The 23,188-nt window shown below is 35.1% G+C and overlaps 2 protein-coding genes across 2 annotated transcripts; one reads left to right on the forward strand and one right to left on the reverse strand.

Moving 5' to 3' along the window:
* The first annotated feature begins 4,988 nt into the window (after nt 1-4,988).
* LOC122311662 (probable protein S-acyltransferase 22) lies at nt 4,989-12,479 on the forward strand. The gene is made up of 9 exons (XM_043126296.1): nt 4,989-5,635; nt 5,741-5,854; nt 7,506-7,907; nt 8,225-8,293; nt 8,384-8,455; nt 9,097-9,225; nt 9,434-9,514; nt 9,764-9,952; nt 11,261-12,479. Exons 1-9 carry the CDS (start codon nt 5,594-5,596, stop codon nt 12,035-12,037), a joined length of 1,875 nt encoding a protein of 624 aa, XP_042982230.1. The 5' UTR covers nt 4,989-5,593; the 3' UTR covers nt 12,038-12,479.
* A 3,620-nt stretch (nt 12,480-16,099) lies between these two features.
* Nucleotides 16,100-17,513, reverse strand: LOC122311665. Its single transcript, XM_043126299.1, has one exon. It carries the CDS (start codon nt 17,293-17,295, stop codon nt 16,267-16,269), a length of 1,029 nt encoding a protein of 342 aa, XP_042982233.1. The 5' UTR covers nt 17,296-17,513; the 3' UTR covers nt 16,100-16,266.
* Nucleotides 17,514-23,188: the final 5,675 nt, after the last annotated feature.

Below are 23,188 nucleotides of genomic sequence, written 5' to 3' on the forward strand. Positions count from 1 at the left end.
CTATAATTCGCTTTATTCTGTGCCTCCTCCCCCCCATTTAACAACACCAACATTTTGTGAGAAAGGCTTGGGACAAAATTAGGAAACATTGGGCCAAACACAAGTGAAATCCAACTAAAAACATAAATGTGACGTGAATTGTCCCTGTTTTTGCTCCCAACGAAAGCAACTGCATCTTAAATTTGTAATGATTTTGGTCCTATTTACCGTTTTGGTTAAAACCATTTCCTTCCTTGTATTATTTCTTATTTCTGGGTCCACCTTATCCCATCTACATACGTGTGAACCGGAGGTTGGTTACCTCAGCGCTACATCGACAAACATGTACAGAGAAATGGCGTCTATACGCTTTTTCTTGCTTTGAATTTTCTCACTCGATCGATGTTTACATGAAAAAAGAAAATAAAGACAGGAAAATGAATTATTAGCGTCGCAAATAAACATTTATAAATTCACATGATTTTATATAATAAATTGAATAAAATTTATAATAAAATTATTATCATATTAAATTATATTAATTTATAAAAAAATTTATGGGATATCTTTAAATATTTCTCTTTATATAAACCTGATAGGGACAGGACCACGAAAATGGGTCACGGGTAGGAATATGATGCCGCCAAAGAGGTGTAAAGACGAAGAAAAAGCTGGGGGGTGAGGAGTGTTCAAACTTCACGGGCCAGATCTCCATATCCATGACTATGTATGGAGAGATGATGTGTTGTGTAGGTAGACTCTCTGACCTATATACAAATGCAACACAAGTCTGTCCAAATTACATAACAACATAAATCACGTTTTGTTCAAAGTTCAAACCTCATGCGAATTAAACAATTGATCGTTTTATTAATTTCATCATCATCCCCCTCATCTCTCTAGGAAACTCACCCATCCTCTTTATTTATTTATTTATTTATTCTGTTTTCTTCTCTCGTGTTCCTACATGCAATCATGATATTCCTCCTCTATTTAATTGATTAATATTTTTTATTGAAAAAAAAAAACAAGAATTTTGTAAGCAATGACATGCACGTTTGACCGTGACTTTATCTTTAAAGTTTAACACTTCTCTTAAAATTATATAATGTAAGTCATTACATAGTGGGATTTTATGGACTTTTTTTATGATTTAAAACCACAAAAAGTTTGCATTAATATCGGCACTTAGGATCTACCCAATACTGCAACTGTTTCTTAGGGAGCGTGGATGATATTTTGATATTTAAAAAAAAAAAAAAAAAAAAACCTTTTATGAAATGTAAGTAATATTTTGAGGATAATGTATTTTTCTCAAATTTTTATGAAGAGATTGATTGCCGTACTATCACTTTTGCATATTTTTTATACACTTTATTGATATAATTAACCAAATCAATTATTCAGCATTTCTTCTACCATTCCGTTTGGTCTATTTAGCATTTTTTTAAAATTTTAAATACCCGATAAATATTAAAAATCTCATTAGAATTTAGATGTGTTTATATTTATAGATTTTTTTATATCTTTTTTTTTAGTGTAACTGAATGAATATGTTATTTAATAGTTGAAGGTGAAATATTTATCAATCTTGATTATTCTCAAAATAGGTGAAAATATATATTTCTTTCATTTCCATTGGTCTGAAATTTGTTACAACGCTTTTAATCAGTTTAATTCAAGATTTTCATCATATATAGTGCATCTGTCAATAGTTATTAAAACAGCTCCATCATTTGATTCTTAATAATTTAGGGATATGATTACAATTTTAAAATATTATTAAATTAAATATTTTTTTTTTTACAATTTGAAGAAAGATAATGAATTTCTCTATATAAAATATTATCTATAAATACTGTAAATTTCGATATTTAAGTTTGATTTGGATAATGAGTTAAGATAAGATAAAAATTGAAAGTTGAATAAAATATTATTAAAATATAATTTTTTAATATTATTTTTATTTTAAATTTTGAAAATTTAGATTATTTATTGTATTTTATTTAAAAATTTAAAAAAATTATAATAATAAAATAAAATGAGATAAAATTATTTTACTTAAAAAAATCGGGGTTTAATATATTGGATATAGTATACAGTTTATTCCTATTTATTTTAAAATCAGTAAAAATACTTCGATAAAAATTATATAAATAATTATAGGATGAAAACTTTCCCAATTTTTTATTTTTTATTTTTTTATTTCAAAGGAAGACAAAGGTTCAAAATAGCTTCAAATGGAACAGAAAAATATAAAGTGGTACAACAGAATGTGCGTTGGTTATGACCGTCGGATTGGATCATGAAACCTAACAACAGTACCGTCCTTTGGAGATCGACGGTTGTACGATGATATGGGGTCAACGTAATAAGAAAATAGGTGGGGTTGGCATGCGTGATAAAATAGGAGCAGGAGCATTTGAATCCATTAATTACTGTGAAGAAACGACACGGAGAGAGCTCCAAAATATTAATAAATGCAATTCAACCACCTGCCAGACCTCTATTCATTAATTAATGGATAATGTCAGAGTTCCTATTAAATATACACACGAATATAAATAAATTTTATTTATTTATTTTTAATATTTTTTAAACATCTTCAATTATTAAAAATATTTAAAATTTTATTATTAGTCATTTTGTTTAATTATTAAAAATATAAAAAGTATAAAAAATAAAATAAACAAATTTGATAAACATATTTAATAATCTTACTATTTTTTTAAAAACTAATTTAAGTACCATCTCAATTATATATATATTTTTATATATATTTTAATTTCATTTTATCATTTTATAAGTTAGACAAAGTAAAATATGATGTTATTATAAAATTAGTTAAGTGTTTTTTCTTCAATTCTTTTTATAATTTGCAAAAAATAGAGTAGACACTCGTATTTGTTTGGATTCGAAAAGTATTTCATTTCATTTAATTATTATAATTTTTTTAAAATTTTACATAAAATATAATAAATAATTTATTATTTTCAAATCTTAAAATAATAATAATATTCAAAAATAATATTTTATTTAACTTTAATCTTTCATATAAAACCATCTCATCTAATTTTTGAATCTAAACCAGCCCTCAATAACGTTAAATTTAATATGTGAATAATGTAGACTCAAACACTAAATACAATAGAATCTACTTATTGGATCTAGAAAATTATTAAAAAAACACCCACAAGTTCTTAAATTAAGAAAATATTTAGCTTTGCTACAAAGTTTATTATTCAAGTGTTATCATTTTCTTCTTAAAAATATATTTAACTGAATTTCTATTCTCATACACTCTTGTAATCTCCAAAATTGCGGATCTCCAGGAGAATCTCTGCTAGAAAATAAACACTAGAGTCCAGTTTCTTTCTGACAAGAAAATGCTAAAATGCAGGTTCACAAGGTTTCAGAAACCCTATACGGTCCCTACACTACACACACCAGACACCATGGATAGCCAACTCACCACTTCGTTATGTCACTCTCTCTGAGCAATTTGTTAAAGAGGGGGGTCGGGGACCCCACATTGCCAACAGGTCAGATGGCTCGAGAGCCTCTTTTGCTGGCCATTTACCTATTGGAATTTGGGTTTTACTTGAGGAATTTCTTCCCACCATGGATTTTAGCTTTAGGAAAATGATCAACTATGTGTATGGCAACTTTGTTTATGAGCTATTTCTTCGTATTTTAAACATGGCTATGTTAGACATTGTGACCTCAATATACTGAGTTTCGACCAAAAAAAACAAGAGAAAAGATGTATCATTTTGCTTTTAGTCGGACGAGGCAACACCTTTTTGACTTTTAATATAATTGTATCTTAAAATTTCTTCTAAGAAATAATTAATCAATTCATGGTCTTTCGCTTTGATGCCAAGTTAGTACCCACTAATACATATTCTAAATCATGTTTACCTCTGTCTTACTGCACAAATTTCAGTACATAAAAGTGCAAACAAGGGGAGAAGACTCACTGAAAATAAAGGTTTATCCTTGCTAGATGTCTTTTTAAGCAAGTCTCCGAGGACCCATTTTCTTTTTCCCTTCTCAACCAGATGAAAGAGTGATTTCGCCCAAAAGTGAGTGCTATGCATTTCATACATAAAAAAGGTATGGAGCTCGTTTAGATTTAGATAATATTTTATCTCATCTTATCATTTTAATTTTATTTTAAATTTTTATATAAAATATAATAAATAATTTAATTTTTTTTTTAAATCTCAATTCAATATTTTTAAATATTAAAAATAATAATATTATGATATTTTATTTAATTTTAAATTTTTTTTTCTTATCTTAATCAATTATCCAAACCGTATTAAAAAGTAAGAAATTAAACCAATATCAACCTATTTAATGGGACATATAGGCATAGAGCCTGAGCCCGATGACCAGGCATCAGCCACCCCAACCTTTAATTGAAAGAGCATCTATTTCCCACAGAACAACATTTTTTTTCCCAATGGTGAGAGAAATATTTGCTAAATTTTAATATTAAGGTAATTTTAGATGATTTGAATTGATAAATAAATAGTTTTTGTGAATTTCATTAATACATGTATGAATATAAATAAGTTAGTGTATGTATATCATTAATACACGTGACTCATCAATTATTGTTTTGAGATAGTTTAAGATGATTTATCTTCCAAACATAACCTTAAAAAAAATCTGGTTTTTTTGTCCAAAACTTTCGAAGGGAATTTCAGATTGAACAGCAGGCTTATCAGGTAATGATAGATACAGGAGCTCAAATGGAAAAACGGCAGTATGGCTGAGGGGTCGTAATTCGCAAAGTTAGAATTGCCATGTATGGTTCCTCACTGTTTTTTTTTCTTTCCATTGGCTAAGTGCCAACCGTGTTATTCCTTTCTACATTAAGAATTTAAGACAGTTCAGTTATATTTTAAATCGTAAAGCGTAACCTCCTCTAATACCAAGGATAAGTACAAGCGTATACACACAGAGACGAGAGAGAGAGAGACAGAGCAAAGGGTTTGAAAAAGCTTTTAAAGGAAGGGTTGTTGGCAAATGGCAATGACAAAAGGAGAACCAAACAACTGTCTGTTGCACTGGCCTGTGTGACACATGATTTGCCCATGGAAAAAGGTAACGCTAGAAACAAGGAAAAAGTAAAAGGAGGCTTGCAAGGGTGTAATTATAGGCATGAAAAGAAAACCAGGGTCTCTCTCTCTCTTGCATCCACAGATCTCTGCCCAAGTAAAAAGTTTGCAAGAACCAACAAAAACCCAAACCAAGCGAATTTTTTCTCCCCTCCCATGGCCTGAGGCTATGATTGAGTGAACCAGACAAAGTTTCCTCACTGTCCCATTCCCCCCTTCACACCCACTACTACCCCATACCAGTTATGTCTCTAAGCTCAAGCTTCTCTATTTTGATGCCTTTTCTCCTACATTTTTATCTCTGATTACGGCCCTCGCCCCCAACATCGTTTGATCAGTTTCCACAGTGAATCATTGATCTTCATCTTTACTGGAAAATGGGGGAAGTGAAAGAAAATAAGTAAAAAGCCAAACAAGAAAGGGAGAAACCCAGGTCCTTCTTTTTCTTGCATTATTTTTCTCGTCCGCTGTCTGCTGAGTGTAAAATGAGGAAGCATGGATGGCAACTTCCCTACCACCCTCTCCAGGTTTGATTTAAAAATTTTAACTTTTTTCCTATGTGAGTGGTGGGAGTGTTTTTTCCCTTTCGTTCAGAATTTTGATTTCAGTGTGCTTATTTTATATTTGCGAAGGTGGTAGCTGTTGCTGTGTTTTTGGCATTGGGGTTTGCTTTCTATGTGTTCTTTGCTCCTTTTGTTGGGAAGAAACTGTTGCAGTATATTGTGATGGGTCTCTACACGCCTCTTGTAAGCCATTTTATCTATATCCCTGCCTTTAATGTGTTATTCTTTTTTACACTTTTGGATGGTTGAAAAAAATGAGATCTGTGATTCATCTGCTTGTTAGCTTCTCACTCATGTATTTGTTTATCAAGGAGATTATTCTTTCTCCCAGCTCGGTTTCTTTTCCTTTCTAATTTTGTTCCCAGTGTAGTCTTTGTCCAATCTCTCCGTTCATACTCTAAAGTATGTATCTTGCTCGACTTCTATTTGATCAGAGTAAATATCTTGCTCGACTTTTACCATTGTACCGTACCTTTGAGGAGCTAGTACATAATCTCAAATTTGATCAAATAGAGGAATAGAACTCTAACTCGAGCATAATTTTGAGTTCGTTCTGTTACGTCTTATTGTATTCTTGATGCGAGAACCTATAGAATGGAGCGGAACGTATTCACTTACAAACATTTTGAGGTAGAATCGTAAACATGCTCAAATATTTAACAATTCATGATATTTTTATTGCATTAATATTTCATTTAGAAGTAGAATTCTCGTTATTCTGTGTTTTTTTTTTCCGAAATCCCCTTTCAAATCCCAATTAACATTCCAGATGTTATTGTTGTAATCCGAGTGGTAAAATTCGAAAAATAAACCACATTATGCCTAGTGAATGCCATATGGAAGCTAAAAAGCTTTTATTCAGGAAACATAAGATTATATGATAATTTTTTTTTTTTTTTGATAAGTAAAACGGTAGTATTAATAATAATAGGTATAGCCCAAGTACACAAGATGGTATACAAGAGATAAGACCTATCTTATATGATAAGTAAGCCGTCAAACAACCTTTCATAATTGAGTAATGCTACATACATTCATTTTTGCGTACTCCCTGCGCACTCCACTGATATGATTGGTTGGATTAATTTTTTTTTAATACAAAACCAATCATATCACTGGAGTGCACAAAGGAGTCCGCAAAAATGACTGCATATAGAATTTTCCTTCATAATTATACAGATACTTGCCAGAGGTTTCCAATTGTAATTGACTTATAGGATGAACTGCAGCTTCAAACAACCACATGTCCCAGCAATTAAACGTACAACGAGTTGTCATTATAGCAATTTGGTCCAGTCTATTCCTACAAATTGTTGATACTAACAAATAATTTATCAACTTCTAATATCACAGAGCCTAGAACTGTACAATTTGGCTCACAATTCGGGTAGCAAGGCAATTCTTTGAACTCATGTGTCTCTATCTTATGCATGTTTCTTTTTTTGTTCAAGGTGGTACGTGTTTTTCATGAAATATTATGGGAAGTCAAGTGAGTTTTATCCTTTTGAGTGGTTTTGAAGTGGTAGTAGATATACCTACTGATAGGTGGTTTACCGGACACAAGTAAAAATAGCAAGTAAATGCATTAATATTCAATAACAGAAAGTTAGGTAACTCCAAGTGGTGCTGAATTCTGAAGTGCATTTGTTGGATATCATGTTGTATATGCTTGCTATTTCCAAGTACAAATATCCAGGGTTTAATCTTTCCACAAGTTGGACTAAATGTGAATCCGTGAGATAAGTGCTGTTGTAAGTAGTATTTTTTTTTCTTTTAGATCATTTGACACTCAATGCTCTCTCAAAGAAATTTCAGTGACATCTTTAATTTTTAGATCACATGTGTCTTCGGCCTATATATTTGGTGTGCGGCAGCCGATCCTGCAGACCCTGGGGTTTTTAAGTCCAAAAAATACCTAAATATCCGAGACCATGAAAAGCATTCAAGACCAAGGGATTCTAAAGTAGGTGGTGAATCAACTTCTTCCATAGTTGATGCTAATGCTGCAACAGATGGGGGAAAACCTCTGGATAAGGATGTGGTGGACAAAGATGCTACTTCAAAAGAGCATATTACTGAAATTGAGAAGAATGCATCCTCAAAGCATTCATCTTGTTTCTTATTGGCTTGCTTTCCCTGTGCTTTTATCTGCAACCGCTGCAGCTCGAGTGAGGAGTCTTCTGAACAACAAATGAGTGAAGAAGGCATGTTCTACTGCAGTTTGTGTGAAGTTGAGGTGAGTAGATGCATTTGAAGTGAGAAAAAGCTTAAAACTTCCATTCAAAAATATTTTTTAAACTAATCCATAATGAAAAAATGATAGTTATCATTTCAATGGCAAGACACATGCAAGTCGGCCATGCTATTTACAGATTCCACCATGTACATCTCTTGCTTTGAAAAGTGAAATGTTTTGCAATCATTCCACAGTAAACATGCCATCGAATGCAAGTTGATTGTATACATCTGATAATTTCTTTTAAGATTTACTGTTGGAATTTTCCTTTGATACTTGATGAATTTCATGAGATTCAAATTGTTTTTTGGATGTAGGTTTTCAAGTACAGTAAGCACTGTCGAGTTTGTGATAAATGTGTTGACCGCTTTGATCATCATTGCAGGGTATAAAAAGTCTTGAATTGTTAAAATTTTTCTCCCTTGTTCTTTGATAATTCTCCTAATTCCTCTTATTTTTAATCTTGTTTTTTGTAGTGGCTTAACAACTGTATAGGCAGAAAGAACTATCGACAATTTTTCACCCTAATGGTTACCTCTCTTCTCTTGGTAAGCATGAGCTTCCATGCATTTTCTTTTAACCCTATTGAACCTTTACCAACCACTTTGGATTATTTCCACAGCTCATCAAGGTCCAAGAATGCTCTTAGCCTCGCTTCTGGCCTTGTGCAAGCATCCCTTATCCTCACTAATTTTTTTGAGTAAAAACTTTTAGGGGCAAAACCCTATATTTATCAAGGAAACCAGGCATCAAGGGGCCATCCTCACTATTGTAAAGCTCTGAGTAATATGAAATGTTTTCGGTCAACATCCTGACATGCTATATTGCCTATCTGGTTTTATCAACCTTTCATGGAAGAAATTTAGAACTCCATTTGTATTGAAAAGACCAATAAACAGTGAACATTTCTTTTCATTCCTAGAATTCATCACTCACTCAGCTAAGTGCTTGTTGCCAAAGCTGCTTAGCTTCCATAAATATTTAGTCTTTGTATCAATCGTTGTGTTCTTGAACCATCTTATGCCATCTCTTTCACCCTTCCTGAATTTGCTATTACAATTCCCTCAAGCTATGTGCCAGGACCTGAAGATCACCCCAGAGTAAGCATTTTATTTTCATGTCATTTTCATTTTAATTGATTATTGACAGGTATATACATGGTTTGTCCACCTTGGGCTTGAGATTGCAGCTTATTTTACAATGGACGACTGGAATCCTTGTGCTTATCTGCTGTTTTCTTGAGAGGAAGCGGTTCTCTGCAGATATCTCTGCCAAGTTGGGGAGCAGTTTCTCTTTGGTGCCTTTTGTTATTGTAGTGGTGAGTGCTCTGCTAACTTTCTATATATATTTTAGCAATTTATCTTTCTATTACAGTTTTTGTCTACTTGTCCCTTTTGGTACTCCATTTTTATTTTTTATTTTTGTGGACTCAAATGAGTGATTGGGACAAGAAAATTCGTTGATGGCTTGTTTCTATAGATGGTTGTTTCTGTCCTCAAATTAACTCTTAAGTTAACTTTTCGCAGGCAGTCTGCACCATTTTGGCCATGATCGCTACATTACCACTTGCTCAGCTTTTCTTCTTTCACATCCTGCTCATAAAGAAGGTACAATTGCAACCTGTCTTACACATCATTATGAGATATACAGTTTCAACACTAGCCCTATCTTACTTTATTGGGGCTTGAGAAATCCATTTATCGACTAGCGTTTATTCTTATTTACTTGTTTTAGTCATGCATTTGATTGTTGTACATGAATCAAACAGTCTCTTTTTCATTTGGCATCTCACTCCCTTGGGCAGTATCCACCAATTTGGAAGTTAAATCGGTTAATTTAATTCCTGCATTGGACAGGGAATCACCACATATGATTACATCATAGCTCTGAGGGAGCAGGAGCAAGAGCAACAAGGAGTTGGAGTTCAGCAGAGTCCTCAAATGTCTCCTGCCAGCTCACTTACTGGATTAAGCAGTGCAAGCTCCTTTACAACTTTCCACCGTGGCGCATGGTGCACACCTCCGCGCCTATTTCTTGAAGACCAGGTAATTTTGACCGATCTTTGGTTTTTTGGAGATAGTAGTTCATTGGAGATAACTCTTTGCTTCTCTAGTTTGGTGTATCTGATGTACAACCCTGGTATACTTGGATAGTGCCTTTTCAATCATTAATAAAATTAATCTTACTCATAAAAGGGTAGTTACTTGGAGAGTGTGCCTAATAGATTAGCAGCACTGCCCTGGCAATTGGCTTTTCATCTCCCAAATGATGAATCTGTCCTGTTCGTGCATATATTTGTATTTCTTTCATATCTGATTGCCTTGGTAATGTCGCTAATGGGAACAAGAATGTGAGAAGGCAGTCTGGGTTGCTTACAATTTATCTCACCAGCTAAAATGTAGCATACTAGAACTTCTTGGGTGGTATATTGCCTATAATTATACATCAACATTCTTTGTGTATGCCTCGGGGATTAAATAATTTATATGCATCTATGAAGCAAGTACTACGAAATCCCTAGATTATCGGTGTTGGATAAAGCTCAGACACAGTTGGATCCATGTCTGGCAAGTAAAGTTTTTTTTTTTTTGAATGTGGACTCGCTGTTGACTTTGTTGAAGTTTGTGTAATGGAATTATGCTGGGGTGGAAGGATGTTTTTTGTCATTATACATGGCTACGTTGATGCCTGTTTATTTGTGCTCTAAATGTCATTTTGTGAGTATGAATGTATATCGTTACCATATATTATTTTATTTAAATTACCTTATTTCTTATTTATTTTTTTAAATCTAACGATATTCTAGAACAGATCTTGAAATGCATATTTATTATTTAATTAATTCATGCAGCTGTTGTATTGTGATCTAGTTTTCAGAATAATTGTATTTTCATATCTGTAGCTTATCTTATCTGGTACCATGCTGCCTAGATGCACATTTCTGTAGCATTTGAATGAACCTGTGTCTGTTAGAAATTTGGAATGCTCTTTTCCCAAATCGGTAAATTTGTATGGCGCCATTTTTTTTTTTTTTCATTTGAAGAGTGGGAATCTTAAGGGGCTTTATGTAGAAAGTTGTAATGGAATGAACTGCACCACCCTTCGGATTATGGGTCAAAGTTGTCAGAATGCTGAGTTATATATGATTTCCGAAGTCACTTTAATCTTCTAGTTGTGGGTTATGCATTATGCACTTTGTTAGCTGTCATCTTTTGGGCACTGCGTAAGTATATGCAGTGCTTTAACTGGGAACACACTGGTGATCTTGTGACTTTTGGGAAATTTATTATCTGGTCACACAAATCATATGGTTCTGTTTGTCAATGCTGCCATTATTTCTATATATTTTGCAGTTCGACGTTGTTCCTCCAGAAACTGGATCTGTGAGTTCGTTGGGGAAAAAGATGGTGGGAGAGGAACCAATGAAGAAAAAAAACCCTGGGGCTGTAAAGATCAGTCCTTGGACATTAGCACGATTAAATGGAGAAGAGGTTTCAAAGGCAGCTGCTGAGGCAAGAAAAAAATCCAAAATCTTGCAGCCTGTACTCAGACGGGATGCCCCTTTTGGACTAGAACCTGAAAGTAGCTTTGGCAGCAGTGGCCGTCGAATGGTCCCACGGCCTGAGAGTAATAGAAAGCGAGCAAATAAGCGGGTGCGCCTCCCAGCTGACTTACCCCATGGGCCCCTGCCAACAGTTTCTGTTAAAGCAGTTGAGAAAGGTTTCAATGAGACATCGACTAGTCTGGCCCCTCTTCAGCTTGAAGCACGCAGTGCTTTCCAAACAAGCAGAGCAATGTCAAGCTCGGCTGGGATAGTTTCTTCTTCTCCTGAGAGTAGTTTAGACTCACCTGACATTCATCCATTCCGTTCTTCATCGGGAGCTGAAGAGGTGAGGCGGCTCACAGGTCTGCCTACCATTGGTGCAGTTGCTCAGGGGGTAATCCCGCTGTCAAGGTCTACCAGTGATGGTTATGAAGCTTCTGGTGGGGAAGATAGTGACCGAGTTCCTTCCAGAATTGTGCAGAGGTCAACAAACTGGAGTAACCTTCTCTTCGGCTCTGGTCATGATGAGAGGGTTATTAAAATGAATGCTTCATCTTCTACCCAGGCTTACAATAGAAAGCTTTGACCAATTATGAATTTATGAAGTTCCAATCATTTTGATTCCTTGAAGGGGAATAGTTCAACATTCTTTCATTTATTGGCCAAGGTGTTTCAAGCTCCAAGTGACGGACTGCTTTGCCAAAGTGAATTGGTAATGTGCTTTGAGATCTCCGAATCAGGGCGCTTCATGGGGAGGACATCGATGAGGCTGTACAGAAATATTAAAATTTGAGTTCTACCAAGATGAATATGCTTTGTATTTTGCTTGAGCTTCATTGCTTTGTCTGGTGGGTTTCAGGGATTGACAACATCGTGAGTTTGCTGTATACTGCTTGCGGTACTCCATTTGTCATCCTTGTGTGGTTTTTGTTAGAAATCAATTCCTCTTGGATGGCTTTTGTTCAACTTTTTACTGTTACTAACAATTCTCTTGACAGACTAAAAAATTTCGTGTTTACATTGTCATATATCTCGATCTCTTCGCGCTTTCTGCAATTGCTTATCTTTTCAGGCTGCAATCAAAGTCTGCTTGTTTTAAATGTCGTAGAGTCTGTGTAATCTCTGGATCTGTTATCAATGATGAATCACTTCATATGCATGTATATACAGACATGCATAGAATCATGTCAAGTCACCGCATATTGGCAAAACAGATCTCCAACATCTCCTATCGTGAATGCAACATAAAAGCAAGTTAGAAACCAAGAGTATGGTAGAAAAGTAGGGCTACCCGGTTATTCATAATCAAAGCCTGTTGGAGAAAAGCCTGGATCCGGAAAGAGGTTGTGGACTTGGAGAAAAGCCTGCAAATCTCTTAGAACTTTTAAGACTAACCTGGAACCAAACAACTATTCTACCATTGAGTAATGCTAGGTATAAACTTTAAATAAACAAGTTGTATATAAGTTTTTCGTAAAAAAGTGGATCTCACTAATAAATAATAGTTTTTCTTCTACTTTTTTTTAGGTGGGGTCTACTTTTTTACAAGGACTTGTACAGGATTTGTCTATTTGGTGCTTTTACAAATTATTTCTTGTAATAATATTCTTGATTTTAGCATTTTCACACTTCTAATAGTCTAATAAGGTTTTGGTTTTCCTGTTCATGCAATTTTGAATGGAGAGTTTAGTAGCTTTCTTTTTTCCCTGCCTGAATGTGCATGATGAGAACACATTCTAGACAGCTTATTTTGTAGGGTTTCTCACGAGTAAAAGACCTCATTTCTATGCATTTTAGCCTCATCATAAAGTCGACGCATTTCCCGGCGCTCTGTAATTTTCTCTCATATTTCTCCAAATGAACTCATTTTTCTCTACTATCATATGATTTATTTTTCAGTCAGCCACGCACTCGAACCATTTACTTTGCCTCTTCTATGCATTACATTTGGCCCCATTTCAAGACAACTTATTCAAGGCAGATTTATTTCACTTTGTGTAATGCAATTCGGTCATTCATATTTAACTTGCTTGTGAAGACCTGTAGTGCTTTACAATCTGATATACTACGTCAAGTCATATCAATTTATATATTTATTTTTACAAGATCCCTGTATAGATCAAACTTTTCTCTTTCAAGAACTCTGTTTTGTTTCAAGGACGAAAAATATCGATAGGCCATAAGACACAGCTCACTCATCAGTATTCAAACGAGTTCAAAGATGCCAAAAACAAAAACAAAAACAAAAAACAAAAATAAAAACTAAAACAAAGGACGAGTAAAACTAGAAAATGGGAAACTCAACAAGACTGCTTTGTGGTGGTAAGATGTATTAAACTGATGCTGTTTCCTAGCATGGTTATTTTCAAATTTCAACCAGGTTGTAAAAGGGCATCATAACCCTGTTGAATTTTTAGCCTGGTGACACCAAAATCAATATCTAAACAGGATATGGAAGGCTCAGGTTGCGTTTAGGCATTGAGTTGATCGTAGATATTCTTCTGTAAATGGTAAAAAAAAAAAAAAAAGTAAAAAAAAGTAATAAAATATTAAATAATAATAAATAGTAATATAAAATAATAAAATATAAATAATAAATAATAATAAAATAATAAATAATAATAAAATATGCTGAGAATACTCACACATGTGACAACTTCTCATGTCCAATATCCAGTACCTAATTTGTCTGAAATAACAATTTTGTGTCCATTCTCGAAAACTAAAATGAAACTCCAAATCTTGTCTAATGGGATAATATAATAGTCATCCATCATGATGAGAGTATTGTTATCGGATTATACATATGTAAATGATATTTTTGATAAATGTAAGATGAATTGATATTAGCTATTCCATTCACATAAATCTCCATATTAGAATAACTATTTTTTTATTATATAATAATAAAATAATATAAGATGAATTTAATTTTAATTATTCTATTCACATCAAATAATTACATTAGATTATTTATTTATTCATTATATAGTAATAAAATAATATTAACTTAAAAAAATATTTAATTTAGATATTTTTAAATTTATTTAATTTTTTAATTAATTTAACTCATAAATTAAAGCTGCAAGACGAAATTAAACCTACTAGGATATATTTATGCGAGAGAAAAGATAGACAGCTATAATAGATTAATAAAATAAGAATTTGATGATTTTACAGTTGTAATCATTTAATATTTTCTTTTCAATTATTATAGATAAAAGTTATAAAATTTGTGGTTGCGTAATTCGATATCGGCGATTTTGAGGTCTGATAAGTACAAAGTGACTTTAATTTTAAATTTGTATATTCGATGAGACTGGCCTGAGGCGCCCATAGATGAAATTGATTTCAAACCTTTATTTTCTTTTTTTTTTAATGTTGAAAGGTGACCTTATGGATCATGCTCTCCAACACCAGAGGTGAAGCTCGATTAAGTAGTCCACATCATTGCTTACTCTGAACTGCAACATCCTTCCTTTCATTATATACTAAAAAGATCGAAAATCCAACACGTCTCTGAAGACAGGAGAGATCTTCTCGAATTCTCTACTCAATCCGACGGTCTAATTTATAGAGAGAGATAAATATAATAAATAGATATTACGGATCCAAAGGGGAGAAAACTATGAATTTACATCTGTTGCATTCCAAACTTCACACACGCGCTCTGCAAATTGCAAGAAAGGATGTCCCAACTGCACCTTTTTCGAAAAGGAATTGTACACGTCATTTTATTTTATATATTTTAATATTATTTTTTATTTTATTTTTATTAAATTAATTAAATTATTTTATTTATCATTCATATATTATATATTTATTATAAAAAAATAAAAAAATAAAAATAAATATAATATATAAAGTGTAAAGATATTAAATAAAATTTTCCTTCCTGTAGACGTAACATCTTATCACAAACTCAGTGCTGATCTGCAGGCCTCAACGGGAGCTGAATAATAAACGTTCAGAAATGTTAGGACAATGTTGCTGAAGCAGGGCCATTTCAGTGCAGTTCAGGAGGCCTTTTATCTTGGGTTGTCAGTTCTGTCACATTATTTCAGCAAGTAGTTAAGTGAACACTTGAGCTAGTTCCACTCACCCCTTTGTATACCCACAAAATAAACTGCAAGCTGATTTTGATATAGTATCATAAAATCTGATAGATTTAATTTATAATAAAAATAATTTTATAATATAATGTATCAAATCAAATTCTACCAATTTGTATATTTACTTTTGTGTAATCTATAACTAAAATACTTTCCTTTATGATATTATATAGGCTAATACAGGATTACGAAATTCGAAAGACCATCAATGCACACGAGTCAATCAAAGCCTTCTTTTCAGAGGATCCCAATGTCCTTACTCCTCAGAAGCATGTAATCAGTAAATTTAATACTGCTACTAAATGGATGAGTGCTTATTGACACTGAGATATCGCGATTATTACTATACTGAATTGGAACAAAGTCATTCAATATTATACCTGATCTTGCTTTAAATAAGTATCATGAATGATAATGCGAGCACAATAAGATCCAACACAAATCCCACTTTTATCGGGAACATGAGAATTAAAACAAACCATAATGCTTAACAAAACAGAACCGCACTGTTGTCGATCAAAAACAACAAGACCAAATTCAGAATTGAGATATCATCTAAGGGTATTCATTCATTCACATGGAAAGCTTCACATACTACAAACCAGAAACGAATGTAGCAAGGAAAAGACAGCCCAAAAGAGAAAAAGTAATTGAAATAAAAGTTTGGAGCATCCATTACAGTGGTCACTAGCCTCATCCTAAATCAACTTATCACAACTGAAACTATATGAGGGACCTTCCCATCATCAGAGGGCAAGCTAACATACTCCCTAGCAAACTCCTCAGCAATCTCGATGGCTAGCTCCCCATGAATTGCCTTGCAATACATATACAACACCGTGTTCGCTGCGGCATTGTAAAGCAGAAGTAGCATAAGCAAAGTGGAGGTCACCACAATCTGCACAACAAACCCCCAACTTTTCCACCCTTCACTTGCTCCATCCGATCCGACCGCCGAAACCGCACCCGTCCAAACCACAACCCCCGCAAAAGTTCCAAAAAACAACAACAACGACAGCGCCACCCCTCTCATACCCTTGATCAAACTCGCACTCCGCCTCAGCGGCTCGAAACCCCAGCTAGATTCTACCACCACAACCACATATGCGAGGGTCCAATTCACTTGCAAATATACAAATACCATAGCCAAAAGAAGCAACACAACCCCGTAAAGCGTTACAAAATAAGGTGAAGAATACTCGACGTCAATCCCAAACAGCTCGATTACTCTCGTAACGAGGAACAAGAAAAGCCCAAAAGCAATGGCAAACAGAGAGAGAATGACCTGGGAAATTATGAGAGTCGCCAAGAGGGGAAAGAAAGAAGTGAAAATTGATTTGATGGCGGAGACAAACTTGACGGGTCGGCCATAGAAGCCGTGGAAGACGCTGAAGGTGATAGAGCCGACGGCGAAGAGAGAGAAGGCGCAGACGAAGAGGGAGTAGAGGAGAGAGAGGATAAGGGTGTTGGAGGAGATGGGTGGTTTCTGTTGATGATAGTGGTCATGGAAATTAAAAGGGGGAGATCTGAGGAGGACTTGGGAGTTGTTAGGCGTTGGATCGGCAAGGAGTTGTATAAGCGTCGGGTAGACAACGAGGGAGAAGGAGAGAGGGAGGAGAAAGAGGACAGAGAGGGCGAGGAAGTGACGAGAGTGGGCATTGAGGATGCGCTTCGATTCAGAGAGAACGGTGCAGATGCCCAGACGCGGTGCTGGTCCTGCTGGCGTTGCCATGCTGGAATCGAATTAATTGTCCAAGTGTCAAAAATTAGCGAGCTTGGAGATGAATGAAAAAGCGTGATGATGGAGGAGGAAGAAGAAGCAGACGGAGGAGGCGGAGGCGGCGGGATTCTTTTGTAGTTTGCTTTCTTTCTTCTCGAGAAAGGTAGATTGGATTGATTTCAGTGATCAGCTTGTTAAGTTGTGATGGGGGAAATGGCCTGTCTCTCGGATAAAATAAAAGAAAAGAAAAAGAAGACCGACAAGCAAAGACACAGACAACGACAGCCTCGTTTCCGTCACTCAACCCGGTATGCTGAGTATATTCTGGTTGATTTATGAATAAAAATTATATAATTTATAATTAATAATAAATAATTTATAAGTGTAGTAAATATATGAATGTAGTACAATACATTCTATATTCAATGGATGACTATTATAATTTTTATTTATTCATATATTCCTATTTCTCATGTTTATGTATCATCTTAATTTATAATTTATCATTTTTTCAAGGTCATGCATCTATTTTAAATCATGTATTTTCTCATGTCTATAAAAGGGAATTTTAAGGAACATTTGTGGTAAGACACAACAAAAAAGTTAGGAGAAATAATATTGAGTTCATGAAGAACTAATTTCATATAGTGTGATCCCTCAATTCTTTTGTTACTATTCTTTAGTTTTACAAAACGTTATTAGTAAGAGACTCTATCCAACCGTTGTGTTCTTTTGATATTTGCATAATATTTCTTAAACCACGGTAAGTTTCTATTCTATAAATATTGATATTTGCTTATTACAATATAAATCATTTTATAAAATTTTGATATGATCTATATAATATTATACAATATAATATTATCATATCAATGCGATAAATATTCTTATCTTTTATATGTTAGTTTGATTTTAAATATTTTTTTTTCATTCAATACTCTAGTAATAAAAGAAATGAATTTTCTCTTAGTTATCTTGCCTGCATTTAGGGTTTGTTTGGTTACTTGGCTGCACTCAGTGCGGTTCATCTTCTCAATCCCGTTCAAAATTGAGTTTTCGTAACTGACACAGTTTTCCATCTCTCTCATGGAGCCCACATAGCTGAGGTCATGTTTATTACTTTGAGTTCATCTTGTTTATTACTTTGCTATAGTTTATTATTTTTGTCAATACACGTTATTTTTTTTGTCTTTTGCGCCTGTAGCCTTTATGAATGGAAGGTGAACATATGATTTAATGGTGGGATCCATTCATTTTTTATAATTTATTATAAATATATCTAAATTCATTTTAATATCTAAACACACTTAAACTCATTTCAAATAAATTTCATAAAACTCATTCAACCATCTCAACTTACTACTATTTATAAAAAACTCAACTCAACTCAACTTAACTCAATATCCAAATACAGTCTTACTTTCAGATAAAAAAAACTGTCCCAGAAAGGTCCTTCACCAAAAGGTGAAACTTACGAACCGTCTGAGAATTTGAGAGTTCCCAAACTCTTGACAGTTCCAATTTATGAGTTTTATGGTAATTGGCAGAACTACTTAACAGCCTCTAGCATTTCATTTTTCTTTGTACTGCCCAAACATTGGTGAGGTTTGAGTCTTTTCATGATCACTTCTGCATTCACATTACTCATTTTTCATGTTAAAACAATTGAGTCCAAAGTCATAATAATAACAGCAACCTCATTATCTTTCATAGAGGGCTCAACTCAAGCTCTTCTTTTCCAACTAGATAAACTTTTGGATCCACTCTTAGCAATTCTTTTATCACTAGTAGAGTTAGAGGGAACGCTAACCTGGATATGAAGGACTTCTTGGGAACTTCCACATTAGGATCTTGAATTTTCTTATCGACTATCAATTTCATCCTTGCAATCATGGGTTGATTATTATCCATTACTTCCATTTGGGAGATGCTGTTGAGTACTGTGGAATTTGGTCCACACCACTCGAGTGGAGGTATTGGCCGTTCGAGTGAATTCAGACAGATTCGAACGCTCAATGTTAGCTCGACAATGAGCTCGAGCAGGAAGTCTTTCGCTCGAGCGAATTCAGGCAGAGTTGAACGCTCGATGTCAGCTCGACAGTGAACTCAAGCATATGCGGGAAGGAAGTTCGCTCGACACGCCGCTCGAGCGAACATGCATTTTTAGGATTTTTCAGCCGTTTAACTATATATATGATGTTTACATCATATGGCCGTACGAAAGAGAACACAGTGGACGTACTGTGTTGAAATCCATCATTGTAGTGTGATATTCCTCAATAATAAAATCCTTTGCAGCTCCCGTGGACGTAGACAATTTGCTGAACCACGTAAATCTTGTGTCGTGTATGATTGTTTTATTTTTCTCGTTCCATATTGTTTTTCAATTCATTGTCATCGTTTTTCACAACAATTGGTATCAAGAATCAGGGTTCAGGTATGAGGAAAAACGATGGCTGGAGATGAATTGAAGCCATCGAGGATCGAGAAGTTTGATAGCACGAATTTCGAATACTGGAGGATGCAGATAGAGGACTACCTTTATGGGAAGAAACTTCATCTTTCACTATTGGGAAAGCAACCGAAAAAGATGGATGATGCTAATTGGAACCTGTTGGATCGACAGGTTCTGGGAGTTATTCGATTAACCCTGTCGAGATCCGTTGCACACAACGTCATCAAGGAGAAGACGACTGCGGATCTCATGGCGGATTTGTCAGGTATGTATGAAAATTCGTCAGCGAATAACAAGGTACATTTGATGAAAAAGTTATTCAATTTGAAGATGGCAGATGGTATGTCTGTTGCACAACATCTGAATGATTTTAATACTATCACAAATCAATTGTCGTCTGTTGAAATTGAATTTGATGATGAGATACGTGCACTGATCCTATTGACTTCACTGCAAGCCATGAGAATGGCTATTAGTAATTCTGCTGGTAAATCTAAATTGAAATATGATGATATTCGTGATTTGATTTTGGCTGAGGAGGTGTGCAGGAAAGATTCAGGCGAGACCTCGGGTTTGAGTTCAACTCTAAATGTTGATTCTTGAAGGAGATCACACGACATGAACTCAAACAGAGGAAGATCAAAATCAAAGTACAGGGGCAAGAGCAAGTCGAGGCCTGGTCAGCAAGCAATTTGCTAGAATTGTGGCAAAACTGGCCACATAAAGAAGAATTGTAAAACCCTAAGAAAATCAAGAATGATAGTGTTAATGTGGTAACTGAAGAAGTACAGGATGCACTATTGCTTGCAGTTCATAGTCCAGTTGATGACTGGATATTGGATTCAGGGGCTTCCTTCCATACATCTTCCCATCGGGAGCTAATGCGGAACTATGTTGCAGGTGATTTTGGAAAAGTGTATTTGGCTGATGGAGAGGCTTTGAATGTAGTGGGAATGGGAGACATTGACATTGCATTCCCTTGCAAGAACAAATGGACCTTGCAAAAGGTCAGGCACATTCCTGAGTTGAAAAAGAACCTCATTTCTCTTGGGCAGCTCAATGAGTGTGGTCATTCAGTGATGTTCTCAGATAGCACCTGGAAGGTCACAAAAGGAGCATTGGTACTGGCTCAGGGTAAGAAAACTGGTACACTATATATGACTACTGGTTTGATTGACACTATTGCTACTACCGTTTAGAGAGCACAGCAGATTTGTGGCATTGCAGGTTTGGCCATATGAGTCAGAAGGGTATGAAAGAACTTTTGTCTAGAGGCAAGCTACCAGAACTGAAGTCAGTTGATCTCAGTATGTGTGAGAGTTGTGTTATGGGGAAACAAAAGAAGGTCAGCTTCTTGAAAAGTGGTAGGATGCCTAAGACAGGAAGACTTGATCTTGTGCACACAGATGTGTGGAGTCCTTCCCCAGTGGCATCTCTTAAAGGTTATCACTACTATGTCACGTTCATTGATGATCATAGTAGGAAGGTATGGGTTTATTTTTTGAAGCATAAATCTGATGTATTTAATGTGTTCAAAATTTGCAAAGCCATGGTTGAGACAGAGACAACCTTGAAACTGAAATGTTTGAGGTCTGACAATGGTGATGAGTATGTTGATGGCGGGTTCAAGGAGTATCAACTTTGGGTATCAAAATGGAGAAGACCATTCCAGGGACACCACAGCAAAATGGAGTTGCTGAGCGTATGAACAGAACCATTAATGAGCGTGCTAGAAGCATGAGGTTGCAAGCTAGACTAACACCCACTTTCTGGGCAGATGCAGTCAACACTACCGTTTATTTGATAAACATAGGGGTGTCAAATCGTGTTAACGGGTCGTGTTCGTGTCGTGTCGAGACATGTGTATTACAGCTAATGAGTCAACCCGAACACGACCCGTTAAGGATTTCATGTCAAAATTCTAAACCCTAACACGACCCATTAAGATAACGGGTTGACACGACACGACCCGTTAATGGATTTTAAGAAAATGTTAACACGACACGACACGACACGTTATGACCCGTTTAACCCGTATAGACACGAACACGACCCATTAACCCGTTTAACCTGATTAATTTTATATAAATATTAAAATCACAGTGTCTCTAAAAAAATATAAAGTTAACTATAACTACAAATTACAATCCAAATAATAAATATATCAAAATTAAAGTCCCAACAAAATAACAAACTAATAGTGCTGCAGTGCATAATTAGAACACTTATAGTCCTACACAAGTCCAACTATTCTTGTTACATTACAATTGAATTAAATTTAAGGTTGAAAACTTGAAAAAGGAAAAAAAAAAAAACAATTTAAGCTTAACGGGTCAAAACGGGTTAACCCGTTAGTGACCCGTTAAGCAATCGTATCTTAACGGGTCAACCAGTTTTGACCCGAACCCGATAAGACTAAACCTGAACCCGCTTTTATCGTGTTGTGTTCGTGTTGGGTTAACGGGTCGTGTCACAAATTGCCACCCCTAGATAAACAAAGGGCCATCAGTTCCACTGGATTGTGGATTGCCTGAGGAGGTTTGGAGCGGGAAAGAGGTCAAATTTTCTCACCTTAAAACTTTTGGTTGTCTTTCTTATGTGCTTATTGATTCTGATGCTCATAGTAAACTTGATGCTAAGTCAAAGAAATACTATTTCATTGGCTATGGAGACGAGGCATTTGGCTATCGTTTCTGGGATGATCAGGGTCGGAAAATCATAAGAAGCATGAATGTGATCTTCAATGAGAAAATTATGTACAAGGATAAGTCTAGTACAACTTCTGTAGTAGCTCCTCAGGAGTCCGAATTTGTAAGATTGGATGACCTACCAGAGGTCACAGTGCAGTGTAGAGATGTGAGTGACGGAGAGAGTGGGTCCAGTGCACCCATTCCTATTATTCCGCAGGCAGTTTAAGAACCGTCCACTCCTACAGTTGCAGTTCGCAGGTCAATTAGGACTATACGTCCTCCACAGTGTTTCTCACCTACTTTGAATTACATTCTGTTGACAGATGGTGGAGAACCGTAGAGTTACGAAGAAACCTTACAAGATGAAAATTCTAGCAAGTGGGAGCTGGCCATGAAAGATGAGATGGATTCCCTAACAGGGAATCAAACATGGGAGTTGACAGAATTTCCATCAGGGAAGAAGGCATTACACAACAAGTGGGTGTACCGAGTGAAAACTAAGCATGATGGCAGTAAGAGGCACAAGGCTAGACTTGTTGTAAAAGGCTTTTAGCAAAAGCAGGGTATTGATTACTCTGAGATCTTTTCTCCTGTGGTAAAGATCACAACCATCAGGATGGTACTAGCTATGGTTGCTATTGAAGATTTATTTCTTGAGCAGTTAGATGTGAAAACAGCTTTTCTTCATGGAAACCTTGAAGAAGACATCAACATGCACTGGCCTGAGGTGTTTGTGGTACAAGGAAAGGAAGGTTCAGTT

The sequence above is a fragment of the Carya illinoinensis genome, chromosome 5 (genome assembly GCF_018687715.1).
Source record: "Carya illinoinensis cultivar Pawnee chromosome 5, C.illinoinensisPawnee_v1, whole genome shotgun sequence".
NCBI classification, from domain to species: Eukaryota; Viridiplantae; Streptophyta; class Magnoliopsida; order Fagales; family Juglandaceae; genus Carya; species Carya illinoinensis.